We start from the raw sequence: 19,293 nt of genomic DNA, 5'->3' as shown, positions 1-19,293 counted from the left end.
AATTGCAGGGTATAAGATCAACACACAAAAATCAGTTGTGTTTCTAATAATGAACACTCTCAAAATTAAGAAAGCAATTCAATAATAGCATCTAAAAGAACAAATTTAACCAAGAAGCTGAAAGACTTCTACAGTGAAAACTATAAAACATTGCTAAAGAAATTAAAGCACATCTAAATAAAGGGAAAGACACCTCATGTTCTCAGGTAGAAAAGGTTAATATTGTTAAGATTTTGGCCAGGCGCAGTGGCTCATGCCTGTAACCTCAGCACTTTGGGAGGCTGAGGCGGAGGGATTGCTTGAGCCCAGGAGTTTGAGACCAGACTGGACCACATGGCAAAACTCTGTCTCTACAAAAAATAGAAAAATTAGCTGGGCATGGTGGCACATGCCTGTAGTCTCAGCTACTTGGGAAGCTGAGGTGGGAGGATCACCTGAGCCCAGAGAGGTCAAGTGTCATGATGGCACTACTATACTCCAGCCTGGGAGAGAGAGTGAGACCCTGTCTCAAAAAAATAAGAATGTAACAGTACTACTAAAAGCAACCTACAGATTCGCCACAATCCATGTCAATATTCCAAGCCTTTTTTTGCAAAAATGGGAAAGCAGATTTTCAAATTCACATGGAATTGCAAGGGGCCACAAATAGCCAAAACAATTTTGAAAAAGAAGTATAAAGAGGACTCTCACTTTTCGATTTCAAAACTTACTATAAAGCTACAGTAATTGAAGGAATGTGGTACTTATGTAAGAACAGGCATATTGACCAATGGAGTAGAATTCAGTGTCTAAATGTCAAGCCAGACATCCATGGTCAATTAATTAATTTATTTTAATTATACTTTAAGTTCTGGGATACAAGCACAGAATGTGCAGGTTTGTTACATAGGTATACGCATGCCGTGGTGGTTTGCTGCACCCATCAACCCGTCATCTACATTAGGTATTTCTCCTAATGCTATCACTCCCCTAGCCTCCCACCCACCGACAGGTCCCGGTGTGTGATGTTCCCCTCCCTGTGTCCATGTGTTCTCATTGTTCAGCTCCCACTTATGAGTAAAAACATGCGGTATTTGGTTTTCTGTTCCTGTGTTAGTTTGCTGAGAATGATGGTTTCCAGCTTCATCCATGTCCCTGCAAAGGACATTAACTCATCCTTTTTTATGGCTGCGTAGTATTCTATGGTGTATATATGCCAGATTTTCTTTATCCAGTTGATCACTGATGGGCAGTTGGGTTGGTTCCAAGTCTTTGCTATTGTGAATAGTGCCAAAATAAACATACGTGTGCATGTGTCTTTATAGTAGAATGATTTATAATCGTTCGGTATATACCCAGTAATGTGATTGCTGGGTCAAATGGTATTTCTAGTTCTAGATCCTTGAGGAATCACCACACTGTCTTCCACAATGGTTGAACTAATTTACACTCCCACCAACAGTGTAAAAGCGTTCCTATTTCTCCACATCCTCTCCAGCATCTGTTGTTTCCTGACTTTTTAATAATTGCCATTCTAACTGGCATGAGATGGTATTTCGTTGTGGTTTTGATTTGCATTTCTCTAATGACCAGTGATGATTTTTTTCATGTGTTTGTTGGCCGCATAAATGTCTTCTTTTGAAAAGTATCTGTTCATATCCTTTGCCCACTTTTCGATGGGGTTGTTTTTTTTTTCTCATAAATTTGTTTAAGTTCCTTGTAGATTCTGGATATTAGCCTTTGTCAGATGGATAGATGGCAAAAATTTTCTCCCATTCTGTAGGTTGCCTGTTCACTCTGATGACAGACTCTTTTGCTTTGCAGAAGCTCTGTAGTTTAATTAGATCCCATTTGTCAATTTTGGCTTTTGTTGCCACTGCTTTTGGTGTTTTAGTCATGAAGTCTTTGCCCATGCCTGTGTCCTGAATGGCATTTCCTAGGTTTTCTTCTGCATTTTTATGGTTTTAGGTCTTATGTTTAAGTCTTTAATCCATCTTGAGTTAAATTTGTATAAGGTGAAGGAAGGAGACCAGTTTCAGTTTTCTGCATATGGCTAGCCAGTTTTCCCAACACCATTTATTAAATAGGGAATCCTTTCCCCATTGTTTGTTTGTGTCAGGTTTGTCCAAGATCAGATGGTTGTAGATGTGTGGTGTTATTTCTGAGGCCTCTGTTCTGTTCCATCGGTCTATATATCTGTTTTGGTTACTGTAGCCTTGTAGTATAGTTTGAAATCAGGTAGCATGATGCCTCCAGCTTTGTTCTTTTTGCTTAGGATTGTCTTGGCTATTTGGGCTCTTTTTTGGTTCCATGTGACATTTAAAGTAGTTTTTTCTAATTCTGTGAAGAAAGTCAGTGGTAGCTTGATGGGTATAGCACTGAATCTGTAAACTACTTATGGCCGTATGGCCATTTTCACAATATTGATTCTTCCTATCCAGAGCATGGAATGTTTTTCCATTTGTTTGTGTCGTCTCTTATTTCCCTGAGTAGTGGTTTGTAGTTATCCTTGAACAGGTCCTTCACATCCCTTGTAAGTTGTATTCCCAGGTATGTTATTCTCTTTGTAGCAATTGTGAATGGGAGTTCACTCATGATTTGGCTCTCTATTATTGGTGTATAAGAATGCTTGTGATTTTTGCACATTGATTTTTTTGTATCCTGAGACTTTGCTGAAGTTGCTTATCAGCTTAAGCAGATTTTGGGCTGAGACGATGGGGTTTTCTAAATGTACAATCATGTCATCTGCAAACAGAGACAATTTTACTTCCTCTTTTCCTATTTGAATACCCTTTATTCCTTTCTCTTGCCTGATTGCCCTGGCCAGAACTTCCAGTACTGTGTTGAATAGGAGTGGTGAGAGAAGGCATCCTTGTCTTGTGCTGGTTTTCAAAGAGAATGCTTCCAGCTTTTGCCCACTCAGTATGATATTGGCTGTGGGTTTGTCATAAATAGCTCTTATTATTTTGAGATACGTTCCATAGATAACTAGTTTATTGAGAGTTTTTAGCATGAAGGGATGTTGAATTTTATTAAAGGCCTTTTCGGCATCTGTTGAGACAATCATGTGGTTTTTGTCATTGGTTCTGTTTATGTGATGGATTACGTTTATTGATTTGCATATGTTGAAGCTGCCTTGCATCCCAAGGATGAAACCGACTTGATCTTGGTGGATCAGCTTTTTGATATGCTGCTGGATTCGGTTTGACAGTATTTTATTGAGGATTTTTGCATTGGTGTTCATCAGGGATATTGACCTGAAATTTTTTTTGTTGTGTCTCTGCCAGGTTTTGGTATCAGGATTGTGCTGGCCTTATCAAATGAGTTGGGGAGGAGTCCCTCTTTTTCTTTTGGTTTGGAATAGTTTCAGAAGGAATGGTACCAGCTCCTCTTTGTACCTCTGGTAGAATTCAGCTGTGAATCCGTCTGGTCCTGGGCTTTTTTTTGGTTGGTAGGCTATTAATTACTGCCTCAATTTCAGAACTTGTTATTGGTCTACCGAGGGATTCGACTTCTTCCAGGTTTAGTCTTGGGAGGGTGTATGTGTCCAGGAATTTATTCTTTCTTCCAGATTTTCTAGTTTATTTGCGTAGAGGTGTTTTTAGTACTCTCTGATGGTAGTTTGTATTTCTGTGGGATTAGTGGTGACCTCCCCTTTATCATTTTTTATTGTGTCTATTTGATTCTTCTCTCTTTTCTTCTTTATTAGTCTAGCTAGTGGTCTGTTTTGTTAATCTTTTCAAAAAACCAGCTTCTGGATTCATTGATTTTTTTTTTTAAGGGTTTTTCGTGTCTCTATCTCCTTCAGTTTTGCTCTGATCTTAGTTATTGCTTGTCTTCTGCTAGCTTTTGAATTTGTTTGCTTTTGCTTCTCTAGTTCTTTTTATTGTGATGTTAGGGTGTCGATTTTAGATCTTTCCCACTTTCTCCTGTGGGCATTTAGTGCTATAAATTTCCCTCTAAACACTGCTTTAGCCATGTGCCAGAGATTCTGGTACGTTGTGTCTTTGTTCTCATTGGTTTCAAAGAACTTATTTATTTCTGCCTTAATTTGGTTATTTACCCAGTAGTCATTCAAGAGCAGGTTGTTCATTTTCCATGTGGTTGTGTGGTTTTGAGTGACTTTCTTAATCCTGAGTTCTAATTTGATTGCACTGTGGTCTGAGAGACTTTTTGTTATGATTTCCGTTCTTTTGCATTTGCCGAGGAGTGTTTTACTTCCAATTATATGGTCAATTTGAGAATATGTGCGATGTGGTGCTGAGAAGAATGTATATTCTGTTGATTTGGGGTGGAGAGTTACGTAGATGTCTATTAGGGCTGCTTGATCCAGAGCTGAGTTCAAGTCCTAAATATCCTTGTTAATTTTCTGTCTCGTTGATCTGTCTAATATTGACAGTGGGGTGTTAAAGTCTCCCACTATTATTGTGTGGGAGTCTAAGTTCTTTGTAGTTCTCTAAGAATGTGCTTTGTGAATCTGGGTGCTCCTGTACTGGGTGTATATTTATTTAGGATAGTTAGTTCTTGTTGTGTTGATCCCTTTACCATTATGTAATGCCCTTCTTTGTGTTTTTTGATCTGGGTTGGTGTAAAGTCTGTTTTATCAGAGACTAGGATTACAACCCTGCTTTTTTTTTTTTTTCTTTCCATTTGCTTGGTAAATATTCCTCCATCCCTTTATTTTGAGCCCATGTGTGTCTTTGCCCGTGAGATGGGTCTCCTGAATACAGCACACCTATGGGTCTTCTTGACTGTTTATCCAATTTGCCAGTCTGTGTCTTTTACTTCGGGCATTTAGCCCCTTTACATTTAAGGTTAATATTGTTATGTGTGAATTTGATCCTGTCATTATGATGCTAGCTGGTTATTCTGCCCATTAGTTGATGCACTTTCTTCATAGTGTCGATGGTCTTTACAACTTGGTATATTTTTGCAGTGGCTGGTACCAGTTTTTCCTTTCCATATTTAGTGCTTCCTTCAGGAGCTCTTTTTAAGGCAGGCCTGATGGTGACATAATCTCTCAGCATTTGCTTGCCTGTAAAGGATTTTATTTCTCCTTCATTTATGAAGTCTAGTTTGGCTGGATATGAAATTCTGGGCTGAAAATTATTTTCTTTAAGAATGTTGAATATTGGCCCCCACTCTCTTCTGGCTTGTGTGGTTTCTGCAGCGAGACCCACTGTTAGACTGCTCTTAGTCTGATGAGTTTCCCTTTGTGGGTAACCCGACCTTTCTCTGTGGCTGCCCTTAACATTTTTTCCTTCATTTCAACCTTGGTGAATCTGACGATTATGTGTCTTGGGGTTGCCCTTCTCGAGGAGTATCTTTGTGGTGTTCTATGTATTTCCTGAATTTGAATGTTGTCCTATCTTGCTAGGTTGGGGAAGCTCTCCTGGATAATATCCTGAAGAGTGTTTTCCAACTTGGTTCCATTCTCCCCATCACTTTCAGTACACCAATCAAACATAGGTCTGGTCTTTTCACATAGTCCCATATTTTTTGGAGGCTTTGTTCGTTCCTTTTCATTCTTTTTTCTCTAATCTTGTCTTCACACTTTATTAAGTTGATCTTCAATCTCTGATATCCTTTCGTCCACTTGATTGACTCGGCTATTGACACTTGTGTATGTTTCAAAAAGTTCTCATGCTGTGTTTTTCAGCTCCATCAGGTCATTTATATTCTTCTCTATACTGGTTATTCTGCTTAGCAGTTCTTCTAACCTTTTTTCAAGGCTCTTAGCTTCCTTGCATTGGGTTAGAACATGCTCCTTTAGCTCAGGAGGAGTTTGTTAATACCTTCTGAAGCTGACTTCTGTCAATTTGTCAAACTCATTTTCCATCCAGTTTTGTTCCCTTGCTGGCAAGGAGTTGTGATCCTTTGGAGAAGAGGCATTCTGGTTTTTGGAATTTTCAGCCTTTTTGCACTGGTTTTTCCTCATCTTCATGGATTTATCTACCTTTGGTCTTTAATGTTGGCGACCTTTGGATGGGGTTTTTGCGTGGACGTCATTTTTGTTGATGTTGATGCTATTCCTGTTTGTAGTTTTTCCTTCTAACAGTCAAGTGCCTCTGCTGCAGGTCTGCTGGAGTTTGCTGGAGGTTTACTCCAGACCCTGTTTGCCTGGGTATCACCAGCGGAGGCTGCAGAACAGCAAAGATTGCTGCCTGTTCCTTCCTCTGGAAGCTTCGTCCCAGAGGGGCACCCGCCAGATGCCAGCCAGAGCTCTCCTGTATGAGGTGTCTGTTGACCCCTGCTGGGAGGTGTCTCCCAGTCAGGGGGCACAGGGGTCAGGGACCCACTTGAGGAGGCAGTCTGTCCCTTAGCAGAGCTCGAGCGCTATGTTGGGAGATCCACTGCTCTCTTCAGAGCCAGCACGCAGGAACGTTTTAAGTCTGCTGAAGCTGCACCCACAGCCGCACCTTCCCCCAGGTGCTCTGACCCAGAGAGAGGGGAGTTTTATCTATAAGCCCCTGACTGGAGCTGCTGCCTTTCTTCCAGAGATGCCCTGCCCAGAGAGGAGGGATCTAGAGGCAGTCTGGCTACAGTGGCATTGCTGAGCTGTGGTGGGCTCTGCCCAGTTCGAATTTCTCAGTGGCTTTGTTTACACTGTGAGGGGGAAAACCCGCCTACTCAAGCCTTAGTAATGGCGGACGCCCCTCCCCCCACCAAGCTCAAGAGTCCCAGGTCGACTTCAGACTGCTGTGCTGGCGGCGAGTATTTCAACCCAGTGGATCTTAGCTTGCTGGGCTCTGTTGGGGGGGGATACGCTGAGCTAGACCACTTGGCTCCCTGGCTTCAGCCCCGTTTCCAGGGGAGTGAATGCTTCTGTCTCGCTAGCATTCCATACGCCAGTGGGGTATGAAAAAAAAGTCTCCTGCAGCTAGCTTGGTGTCTGCCCAAATGGCCACTCAGTTTTGTGCTTGAAACCCAGGGCTCTTGTGGTGTAGGTACCTGAGGGAATCTCATGGTCTGTGGTTTGCAAAGACCATGGGAAAAGCATAGTATCTGGGCCAGAATGCACTGTTCTTCACAGCACAGTCCCTCACTGCTCCCCTTGGCTAGGGGAGGGAGTTCCCTGACCCCTTGCACTTCCTGGGTGAGGCAACACTCGACCCTGCTTCAGTTCACTCTCTGTGGGCTGCTCCCACTGTCTAACGAGTCCTAATGAGATAAGCCAGACACCTCAACTGGAAATGCAGAAATCACTCCCCTTCTGCGTTGATCTTGCTGGGAGCTGCAGACTGGAGCTGTTCCTATTCAGCCATCGTGCCAGCCACCAATTTATTTTTTACAAGGATATCAAGTCCAACCGGTGGAAAAGAACAGTCTTCAACAAATAGTGCTGGGATAACTGGATTCCCACATATGAAAGAATGAAGTTGGACCTTAGACACTGTATGTAAAAATTAACTCAAAAATTAACTCAAAAAGTTAACTCAAAATGGATCTACAACCCAAAATTGCAGCTAAAACCGTAAAACTCTTAGAAGAAAACTGGGGTAAATTGTTATGACCTTGTATTTGGCAATGCATTCTTAGATATGACACTAAAAGCACAAGTAACAACAATAACAGATAAATTGGACTTCATGAAAATTTAAAACTTCATGCATCAAAGGAACACCATCAAGTAAATGAAAAGACAACCTACAGAATGAGAGAAAATATTTGCAAATTATTTATCTGATAAAGCCTTAATATCCAGAATATATAAAGAACTCCTGACTTTAAAAGACAACCCAATTTAAAAGTGGGCAAAGGACTTGATATTTCTCCAAAGAAGATATACAAATGGCCAACAAACACATGAAAAGATTAGTAAGAAGGCAAATGCAAATCAAAACCACGATTAGGTACTACTTCATACCTACTAGAGGGGTAATAATTTTTAAAAAGAGGAAAATAACAAATGTTGGTGAGGATGTGGAGAAATTAGAACCCTTGTACATTACTGGCGGGAATGTGAAATAGTGCAGTCGCTGTGGAAAATCGTTTGACAGTTCCTCAAAAACTAAACATAGGATGACCACATGACCCAGCAATTCTACTCCAAAAGAATTAAAAACGGGTACTCAAATTGATTCAAGTGCAGCAATGTTCGTAGCAGCATTATTCAGAATAACCAGAACATCAAAACAATCCATGTGTCTATCAGCAGATGAATGGATAAAGGAAATGTAGTATATATATACGATGAAATATTATTCAGACATAGGAATAAAGTTTTGTTACATGCTACGACATGGATTAACATTGAAAATATTACGCTAAGTGAAATAAGGCAAACACAAAAGGACCAATATTGTGTGATTCCACTTATATAAAATATATAGGATAGCAGATTCATAGAGACAGAAAGATTAGAAATGGTTACCAGAACCAGAGGAAAAGGAAATGCTTAATTGCTACAGGATCTTGATGATGATAAAAATGTTTTGGAATTGTGATGGATGCATAACGTTGTGAATATAGTTAATGCCACTAAATTGTACACTTTAAAATGGTTAAAATGATATGGTTTATTTTATATGTTTCATAAAATTTTAAAATTCAAAAACTTTAAAAATTATATTTCTTCTTTTAACAACCCTAACATGATAGAGACACACAAGGCATCTGTATTTTCTCCTAAAAGTATACTTTACTGATCACAGCAAATCTTTGTATATCTCTAGTTGTATTTCTGACTTCCCTTGTTATTTTAAATAAGCTTCTCACTAGTGTTCATCAGTCTCCAATTTGAACCTACTGTAGAAATGTGGATTTCTATTTTAAATGTTACAAAATTTTAAGCCTCCAGCATTTGAAGTAGGAGTATGGGCCAAACCTGCCTGCTTATTACATATTATAAAAATTTTAATTTTAAATACCTGAATAAGATTTTGCAAAATTATTTCAAGAAATAAGTAATTGGGAATACTTCCTGTTACAATGCTGAACAAGAAAGAACGAGTTGTTGACCACTGGTTCTCTGTTTTTCCAAGCATGAACATTACCTTGTGATAGGGTTTGGCTCTATGTCCCCATCCAAATCTCATCTTGAATTGTACTCCCATAATTTCCACATGCTGTCGGAGGGACCTGGAGGGAGATAATTTGAATCAAGGGGGTGGTTTCCCCCATGCTGTTCTCATGGTAGTGAATAAGTCTCATGAGATCTGATGGTTTTATCAGGGGTTTCTGCTTTTGCATCTTTCTCATTCTCTTTTGCTGCTGCCATGTAAGAAAGGGGGCCTTTCGCCCTCTGCCATGATTATAGACCTCCCGAGCCATGTGGAACTGAACGTCAAATTAAGCCTCCTTTTCTTCCCATCTCGGGTATGTGTTTATCAGCAGTGTAAATATGGACTAATGTAGTAAATTAGAGTGGGGTGCTGCTGAAAAGATACCCAGAAATGTGGAAGCGACTTTGGAACTGGGTATCAGGCAGAGGTTGGAACAGTTTGGAGGGCTCAAAAGAAGACAGGAAAATGTGGGAAAGTTTGGAACCTCCTAGAGACTTGTTGAATGGCTTTGACAAAAATGTTGATAGTGATGTGAAAAACAAGGTCCAGGCTGAGGTGATCTCAGATGGAGATGAGGAACTTGCTGGGAACTGGAGCAAAGGTGACTCTTGCTATGCTTTAGCAAAGAGGCTGGTGGCATTTTGTCCCTGACATAGAGATTTGTGGAACTTTGAACCTGAAGGAGATGATTTAGGGTATCTGGCAGAAGAAATTTCTAAGCAGCAAGACGTTAAAGAGGTGATTTGGGTGCTGTTAAAAGCAGTCTGTTTTAAAAGGGGAACAGAATATAAAAGTTTGGAAAATTTGCAGCCTGACGATGCAGTAGAAAAGAGAAACCCTTTTTTTCAGGAGAAATAAAGCTGGCTGCAGAAATTTGCATAAGTAACAAGGAGCCGAATGTTAATCCCCAAGAAAATGGGGAAAATGTCTACAGGGCATGTCACAGGTCTTCATGGCAGCCCCACCCTTCACCGACCTGGAAGCCTAGGAGGAAAAAATGGTTTCACGGGCTGGGCCCAGGGTTCCCATGCTGTGTGCAGCCTAGGGACTTGGTGCCCTATGTCCCAGCCACTTCAGCCATTGCTAAAAGGGGCCAAGTTACAGCTCTGCCCATGGTTTCAGAGGGTGCAAGCCCCAAACCTTGGCAGCTTCCACATGGTGTTGAGCCTGTGGTGCACAGAAATCAAGAATTGAGGTTTGGGAACCTCCGCCTAGATTTCAGAAGATGTATGGAAACGCCTGGATGCCCAGGAAAAAGATTGCTGCAGGGGCGGGGCCCTCATGAAGAACCTCTGCTAGCACAGTGCGGAAGGGAAATCTGGGGTCGGAGCCACCACACAGAGTCCCTACTGGGGCACTGCCTAGTGAAGCTGTGAGAAGCGGGCCACCATCCTCTAGACCCCAGAATGGTAGATCCACCAACAGCTTGCACTGTGCACTTGGAAAAGCAGCAGACACTCAGCGCCAGCCCATGAAAGCAGCCAGGAGGGGATACCCTGCAGAGCCACTAGGGTGGGGCTGCCCAAGACTATGGGAACCTACCTCTTGCATCAGCATGATCTGGATATGGAACATGGAATCAAATGAGATCATTTTGGAGCTTTAAAATTTTGGAGCTTTAAAATTTGACTGCCCCGCTGGATCTCAGACTTGCACGGGCCCTATGACCCCTTTGTTTCCAAATTTTTCCCATTTGGAACAGTTGTATTTACCCAATGCCTGTACCCCCATTGTATCTAGAAAGTAACTAGCTTGCCTTTCATTTTACAGGCTCATAGGCAGAGGGACTTGCCTTGTCTCAGATGAGACTTTGGACTGTGGACTTTCGGGTTAATGCTGAAATGAATTAAGACTTTGGGGGACTGTTGGGAAGGCATGATTGGTTTGAGATGTGAGGACATGAGATTTGGAGGGGCCAGGGGTAGAATGATACGATTTGGCTCTGTGTCCTCACCCAAATCTCATCTTGAATTGTACTCCCATAATTCCCACGTGTTGTGGGAGTGAGTTGGTGGGATCTCACCTTGAATTGTACTCCCATAATTCCCACGTGTTGTAGGAGGGACTTAGTGGGAGATCATTTGAATCATAGAGGCAGTTTCCCCCATATTGTTCTCGTGGTAGTGAATAAGTCTCACAAGATCTGATGGTTTTATCAGAGGTTTCCACTTTTGCATCTTCCTCGTTCTCTCTTGCTGCCACCATGTAAGAAGTGCCTTTTGCCATCTGCCATGATTTTGCGACCTCCACAAACATGTGGAACTATAAGTCAAATTAAACCTCCTTTTCATCCCAGTCTCGGGAATGTCTTTATCAGGAGCATAAAAACGGACTAATATATCTTGTCTTTCTGATTCTAGTTTCTTCTCTTGCATTTACGTTTTTAAGTTTACTACTGAACACCAAAATTACAAATCTATTAATAGGATAGAGTCCAAAGTTTATTATTCTAAGGAAAATTTAGTCATAGTTGATGGTTTCATATACTTTTGAATCTTGTGCATCCACTTAAATGCTTTCAGTAAGTTTAAATAATGCTCTACAAAATAATGGTATCATTTTTATTTATTATAAGATACTTTCTGTACTACCCAGATGTGATTAAAAGTAAATAAACAGTTTTACTGGAAACCCAGCATTGTTCAATGGGAATGTTTCTAACATCGGGAGCAAGATAAATATGATTTATACACACTATTATTTAACATTCTATTATTTAACATTCTACTAGAGAATAATAATAGCTGGTGCAGTCAAAGGTAGGGGGATCTATATTCATATTTGTTTATGTATGCATAATAATATCCCTGGATATAAACTAATAGTGATGGGTACCTATTTAGTGGGAGAGAGACTGGGTATACTCTTCATTGTGTATTTTACTTTTTGACATTTGTGCCAAAGTACTTCCTATTAAAATAAGATCATTTGATTGCATAAGTGCATCACATTTGTTAAATTTGAATTAGACTATTTCATCATTGTCTTTATTTCTGAATATCATGCCTATGTGCAGACAATTTTGACAGTTGTACACAGTTGGTCTTTAGTCCAAAATACAGTGCAAATTCACAAAATAGTTATTTTTTTCTTTAGGTTAGCGTCCCCAAAATGAAACATAAGCCAACCAGGCAACAGAAGAAAGTAGCAAAAGGCTATTCCTCCCCAGAACCTGACATTCAAGACTCCTCTGGAAGTGAAGGTAAAAATATTTTTTGCAGACTAATGAAAGTCTAATTTTTTTAATTACTACACAATTTGATATGAATATGGTTTTTCATATTAACTGACGTTATCTGAGTTTTGGTCGGGGCAGGGTTGAGGTACAAAAGCAATTCTAGATCATAGATAAGTTGTGAGACCAGGACGCAAGGTAAAGAAACAGAAAATGAAAAAGGGGAGACATCTAAATAAAAACCACACTCTAGGCAGGGCGTGGTAGCTCACGCCTGTAATCCCAGTACTTTGGGATGCCGAGGTGGGCAGATCACTTGAGGCCAAAAGTTCAAGACCAGCCTGGCCAACATGGGGAAACCCTGTCTTAACTAAAAATATGAAAAAATTAGCCAGGTGCGGTGGTGCACACCTGTAATCCCAGCTACTTGGGAGGCGAGACACGAGAATTGCTTGAACCCAGGAAGCGGAAGATGCACTGAACTAAGATCACACTACTGCACTCCAGCCTGGGTGACAAAGTGAGACCCTGTCTCAAAAAAAAAAAAAAAAAAGAACCAAACTCTAGTAGTAGCTACCTCTTATGCCTTGTTAACCTCTGAAAAATTGTTGATGGTTCCCTAGATTGAATTCAGAAGCATTTTTGAGCTTTGAACTCAGTTCCATGCTTCAAAAATGTTTTTCATTTCCAGAATAAATTACTGTAGTGTTTGGAAGTGATAGACAATAAAAATATAAAACTTAGCAACTGCTAGATTAAATTGTACTCCATTCTTATTCGAGTCAGATAATGTGTAAACTATCTTGAACTACATTGAGATATAATCATGAAAGGATTAAAGTGATGTTTGTGACATTATGACAAAAAAAAAACTTTAAGCCATAATCTCTACTGAGTTTACACTGAACTAGGGAGCTCATTTTAACCTATAAAGATAACACTAGAGATGAATAAATGGTAGATTACTAAGAAATTAGATGACAAGTGATAAAGAGTTTAAAGGAGAGGGAGCTCAATTCAGTTTGAGGGAAAGTTCTTAGAATCCTGATGAATTACTAGGATTTCTAATGGATTATAGCTAGGCTTGGGGAGTGGGGTAGGGGTAACATACTAGAGTAGTTAGAGGAATGAAACGAATAAAGGTTTAAAAGCAGGAGTCACGTGGCATACCAATGTGTTAGAAGAGAGTGTTGGTTGTATTGTTGTCATTCCTATTTTACGAGAAAAGAAACTGAGACACAAGTTAACCTGCCTAAGGTCACATACCCCATAAGTAGGTATATGTATGTTATATATGCAGATTCTTTGGCTCCTTAATTCACCCTGTCATCATCCACTTTACTATATTACTATAATGTATCAGCAGACATTTATTGAGTAATTAATTTGTGCCAGACTGTATGTTAAATACATCTTACAACAACCCTGTGAAGTCTGGTATTATTATCCCTATTTTTAAAATGAGAAAGCTGAGAGTTGTAGAGAGGTTAAGTAGGATCTGAACAAAAATGGAAAGGAAGGAATGCATATGCAAGGGAATTTGGAGGAACACGTACAGCTTGCTGATTGGCAGTAAAAATTTGCAGAAGTGGTGTCGAAAGGGATTTAAGGTTTGGGTAACTCAACACTAACAATAAAAAATTGAAAGAAAGGGCTCAAGAAGCTGACTTCAGAGGTAGGCAAATGGGCAAGGAACAGAAGAGAGTAATACCTTCCTCAAGTTAATATATATTTTCTAATGAATTATTTCTGTTTTAATTAGTTAAAAAATAAAACTGATGCCATCCAAAATTCAACTAATGTGTAGTACTTTAAATATATTTGTAGTGTTCTAGTATTGCAATGATGTGTTTGAAACTTCAAAAGTGCAGAGTATTCATATTACTATGCTAATCTCTAGGCTACAAAAACAAATGCCCAGGAAAATTTTTATTACATGAGACACATTAAATTGAACTGTAGATTATTTTTATAGTTTCAACTTCATTCTAAATGTCTTTTCAGCTCAATCAGTAAAACCAAGTACAAGAAGAAAGAAAGGAATAGAACTGGGAGACATTCAGAGTTCCATCGAATCTATAAAACAAACACAGGAAGAAATTAAAAGGTAATAATATAATGACACTGACTATTCATTAGAGACCAAGGAGTAGTTAAGAATCCTGTTATGTGGGAAATCATATGCAAACTTCATATTTTTATAACATTTAGCTAAGCTAAAATACAATGTTAGCCTCTATCACCTGATGTTTGACACTTAACAAATTCCTTCAGCACTAAAATACTTGGGAAGGAAGGAGAGGTGGTTTCTTCTCTGTGAGGGTAGAATTGGAATCACTTTATTTTACTCCTGTAGCATGCTAGGAATGTAGCTGGGTTGCTTGTGGAGGTGGGATTGTTTCTGAGAAAGTCAGTTAACAAAGGCCTCTATAGTCCCGTCTGTGCATGGCTGTTATTTCATTGGAATGCATCATTTGAAATATTGAAATACATCCATAACATTGGATAAATATTCACTCCCTGAGCCCTTAAGTATTCCTGTTTGCAGTCCCAGAACCCACCCCCCCCCACACCCCTACATACCACCCCATGACCCAGCAACTAAAATTATTAACATTAAATGCTCTGTGACTGTTTAATATCAAATTCTGGGCTCCATGCCAACATTTCTGGCAAATCATTATAAAATTTGTTGTTGCTTATTTTTGTAGAAATATTATGGCTCTTCGAAATCATTTAGTTTCAAGCACACCTGCCGCGGATTATTTTCTGCAACAAAAAGACTACTTCATCATTTTCCTCCTGATTTTGCTTCAAGTCATAATAAACTTCATGTTCAAGTAGAAGTTCTCTACCATTGAATCAGTGAACTAGAAAGATCTGATTTGGCCTGGGACCAGTGTTCAAGTTGGTTTGGTCTTTATTAAAAATCACAATATTCCGAAAACAAAAAAACCTAGGAGATAAATGTAGACGTATTGACTTTTCGTATCTTTTATCTTCACACTGAAACAAGAGCTATCCTATTTGATTATTAAAGTGAGCTATGTGTTAAGTGCCAGGACATTTCTAGCTTTTGTGAGAATGTGTCTACATGTGAGTATAATAAACCCACATGTATACACAATTGTCTCTTATGTACTCTTACCTGACAGTAGTCTTTGTATTCTATAGTATGTTCTGAGATATAATGTTAACATTGTTCATAACAAAAAATGCTATCAATCTTATATGTAATCTATTTTCTTCATAAAACAGGCACAAAACTTTTATCAGTAAGGAATTACAGATTGAGAAATGATGGAATAATAGACATAATTCAGTACACTACTGTTAAAATCATTTGCAAAGCACTCAGCTCAATTATCTTCTTAGAAAGAAAAAGTATGAATGGTAAAATGAATACATCGAGAGAGATAAATGGCAAATTGCTTTTTTAAAGGTTTACATAAGATTTTTTTTAACCCCTAGAATTTAATATTTGTAGATCCAGGTAAATATATATACTTACGTGTATATCAGTATGAAAACACTGGTGTGCAATTAATTGGATTCATCATAATACCACCTTAAGCACTTGCTGAAAAAAGTGTGGTCAAAATTGATTGCTGTCCTTTTGTCTTATTTTTGTTTTTCTTAAGTCAGCTGGTTCATAACATAGGCCAAATTCTAGAGTTGTTTATAGGGCATTTGAAGTGCTGATAATTCATGTTTTTTCATTATGAAAACTTATTTTAGCTTTAGACTCTAGTGTGTTCAGTGAATAAGTAGAATATAAAAAATTATAACCAGTATTTTACTTCAAAAGCCAAAAAGAGAAAGGCAATAAGAAAAGACACTTTGTGGTGGCCTTTATGTGTACATTAAAATTGGTTTCTGTAAAACGTGCAATAAGTTGAGTATCTACGAAGAGTATCAAGTTCTGAAGTTTAATTTTTGTATTATCCTCCTCTCAGTAAATTCTTTCTGTGGCAAAACCACAATTCTTTAAGATTCCTATTGTTCAGGCTAAGGCAAACTTTTTTTGTTTGTTTCTTCAGTTTAATATTTTGACTTTGTGTTTTTACATAAATATTTATATTCCTTGAAAGCAATTTTTGCCAAGGTAGTTCAGTTTAGGAATATGTTGTTCTAAAATCTGTCTTAGAATCCTGAAAGTATAGATTTTGAAATGTTTTTTAATGAAAATGAAGATCAGAGAGAATAATTGCCCTGACTACATTTGCCTTTCAGTAGGAGGAGGCTGTGAAATAGTAAAATTATAATCGTTTATGCTATAATAAATACAAGATTGGTAAATAAATACATTGATTGGTAAATTATGGGAATCAAAATGATAAAAAGAGCCTGCTTTTTTCCCTAACCAACATAGCTATCTTAAGTATCCTTAGGTTTCTATGAAGAATCATTTCCCATGTTTTGTTGGCAAAATAATGGTGTATTCCATATGTACATGTGAAACGATGTTTTAAATTGATAAAAGCATAAATAAGATCTACCTATACCCAGTATTTTCATGATATTAGAACAAATGGATTTTTGGTTATATTTTGTATTTGTCAATATAATTTTTGTATTCACATTCTGTTACACTCTGCCTATTCATTGATATATGATATTCTGTAAATATTGTACAATTTGATCTTTTTCATGGTTTAAATTAGCTAATTACATACAAATTGATTGGCTTATCACAAAAATCATTTCATCATTAAACCTTGTTAACATTTTGTATTGGTGACCCACCTTCTTAGGACTTTGGTCTTATCCACGTGTATGTTGTTTTCATTTGGTCCAAATAATATTTTATTTGTATAGGTATCTTCTAAGACTAAATAGGTAGTTATGTTCTTTATTTTTTAAATTTCTTTTTAGAGCAAATGTTATGGGTTCTTACCCAAAGAGTCAAAAACTATTTCTTAAGAAAGAGCAGGGTTATTCATGACTGTTCTTTATACACTAAAAGCATGCATCTAATCTAATAGTCCTCTTATTATGCTTTTAGTTGTATGAGTTTCTTTCTATGAACTGAACACAAAACTCAGGAATTGGTGGCTTAATTTTAGATCAGTGCTTGTACTAGGCTTAGTTATATGAATCTTTATAACACATAATTACTAACTTTGTAGCCATATATGTAATTGACTTTGAATGTTATTTACCTGAAATTAATCTTCCTTCACACATGGATTCATAATGTGATTTACGGTTCCCAGTTGTCTGAGAGCCTCATGAGGGTTTCTAGGATTTGCGACCTTATGACCAGTTTTTTTCGTTTACCAAGATTTTATTTTCCTACATGAAAATTTAATTGAGTAATAATTATTCACATGTGCATTTTCTTTTTAGCTGTTAAATGTACTATGCCATCATCCACCATTTAGTAAGATGTAGCTGGCCCAGGACATGTAAAAAACAACAACAACAACAATAAATAGGGCATGTGAAATGTTAAGTTACAGCAATAGATATTTTACTTGTATTTCATGTTAGTACTTTTTTGTTTTATATCACTTATAAAGGTACAGTGTACTCTTTGTCACAGCTCAGTTGGTAACTGCATTCCATTGAAAAGCTGGCCTTGTAAAATACAACTCTCATTTAATATTCATGCTTTTGTGCCTTTAAGAAAATATTTTCTGTCATTTTTTGTGTTACAGAACTATAATGTGATTCAAGGTGTTTATAGGCTTGTCATAAAAGGGTCATTTCTGTGTGTCACTTTCTTTTTATATAGCTATAGTATATTTAAACAATAATGCTATCTTTTATAGGGGTTTGTCTATTTACCTATTCTTTACTCAGACATTGATGTAGACTTGTCAGATTATTCTGAGTATTGTTAACAGTGCCTTTTCGATGGAATTCACACTTTTGGCTGTCACCTTGTGCCATATACACACAAAATTTTGTGGAAGGCAGTTTTAACTTTCTGAAGAATATCTGTCAAAATTTAAGAAAGCAAATGTATAAAATTCCATTTTTTCCAGTGTTTAGCATTTCTAGTAAGCAGTGAGGTTGTTTGACATACAGTGATGATGGCATTATTGATAAGCCATACATGAGACTGCAGATTATATTGAATCATATTAAATGTACAGAAATAAAATATTAGATTTATATCAAATTTTACAATTTGAACCAGTGGGGAAAATCCCACAGAAATTAGTAAGTTTACATTTCAATTTCTATCTTATTTGACTAAGTGGAAAGAGACTCGTTAAAATGTATAACCTGCCATTATGTAATTTGGTTTCATTTTATTCTACCTGTTGTGTGAGTTTAGTATATTTAATTTACTTTTTGTTACTCTTTACATACTGTTTATTTTTGTTACAGTTTTTAATTGAAGATGGACTGTTAAAATTGTATAGGACCAGTGTCTTATTAATATGATTAATATATTTAGAAGAGCCACACGAAACCCATGACAAAATGAATGTGAATATTCTTTCTAAAAATTTAGAAAATGTTATCTTTTTGCATTTATTATGTAAAATTGTTTTACAGTATCAAGATTTTTCATTTAAAGAAAAAAATGCCATGAAACATTTGAACTGATGAGCCACAGAACTTCAGTTGAAATTTTTTTCACTTTTTAGCATGCTAAATGTACATCTGAGTTTAAATATTCTGTTTAATGGCCATTCATAAATTCAAGCACTACCACCGGTCAGTTTTGTGTGATAGAATAAAAATGTTACCTGCAGTGTAAGTACAGCACACTGTCAAATTCTTTTCCTTAAGGTGCACAGTAAATGTACAGATAGTTATAGGCCACTGTTTTGTAATGTAGTACATTTCTAATCTATTATTCCTAACCTATTATAACTGTTTGCAGAAAGAAAAGAATTTTTCTAATAATCTGTAAAATTATGCTAACTTCTACAAGTAGGCTTCTAAATAAAATTTTTAAAAAGAGCAAACGGTGATCAAGTGACTTTTAATAAAATATGATGACTAAATTAGTGCTAATTTGTTTTAATCCCCCCTTTTGGGGGGATAGGGATAGCTGCAAAGGATGGCAAAGGGCTTGAAAGGGATTCAACAGTGAGAATCCCTGAAGTATGCTTTGCTTGGTGCCTTATATTCATTCTTCTCGAATCCTCTATGATAGAACCTTAAGTGGAAGTT

The 19,293-nt window shown here is 37.6% G+C and overlaps 1 protein-coding gene across 9 annotated transcripts in view; it reads left to right on the top strand.

The window, feature by feature from the left end:
- OSBPL8 (oxysterol binding protein like 8) overlaps nt 1-19,085 on the top strand; it is a 214,113-nt gene extending 195,028 nt beyond the window's left edge. For all 9 annotated transcript variants that reach the window (XM_054443356.2, XM_054443354.2, XM_054443363.2 and 6 more), the window contains 3 exons: nt 12,081-12,186; nt 14,164-14,266; nt 14,871-19,085. In XM_054443356.2, coding sequence (XP_054299331.1) covers nt 12,081-12,186; nt 14,164-14,266; nt 14,871-15,003 — 342 coding nt within the window. In that variant the 3' untranslated portion in view covers nt 15,004-19,085. The remainder of the gene's footprint in view (nt 1-12,080; nt 12,187-14,163; nt 14,267-14,870) is intronic.
- Nucleotides 19,086-19,293: the final 208 nt, after the last annotated feature.

This window comes from Pongo pygmaeus, chromosome 10 (genome assembly GCF_028885625.2).
Source record: "Pongo pygmaeus isolate AG05252 chromosome 10, NHGRI_mPonPyg2-v2.0_pri, whole genome shotgun sequence".
In the NCBI taxonomy this organism is placed as follows: Eukaryota; Metazoa; Chordata; class Mammalia; order Primates; family Hominidae; genus Pongo; species Pongo pygmaeus.
This window is presented reverse-complemented; position numbering and strand designations above follow the sequence as displayed.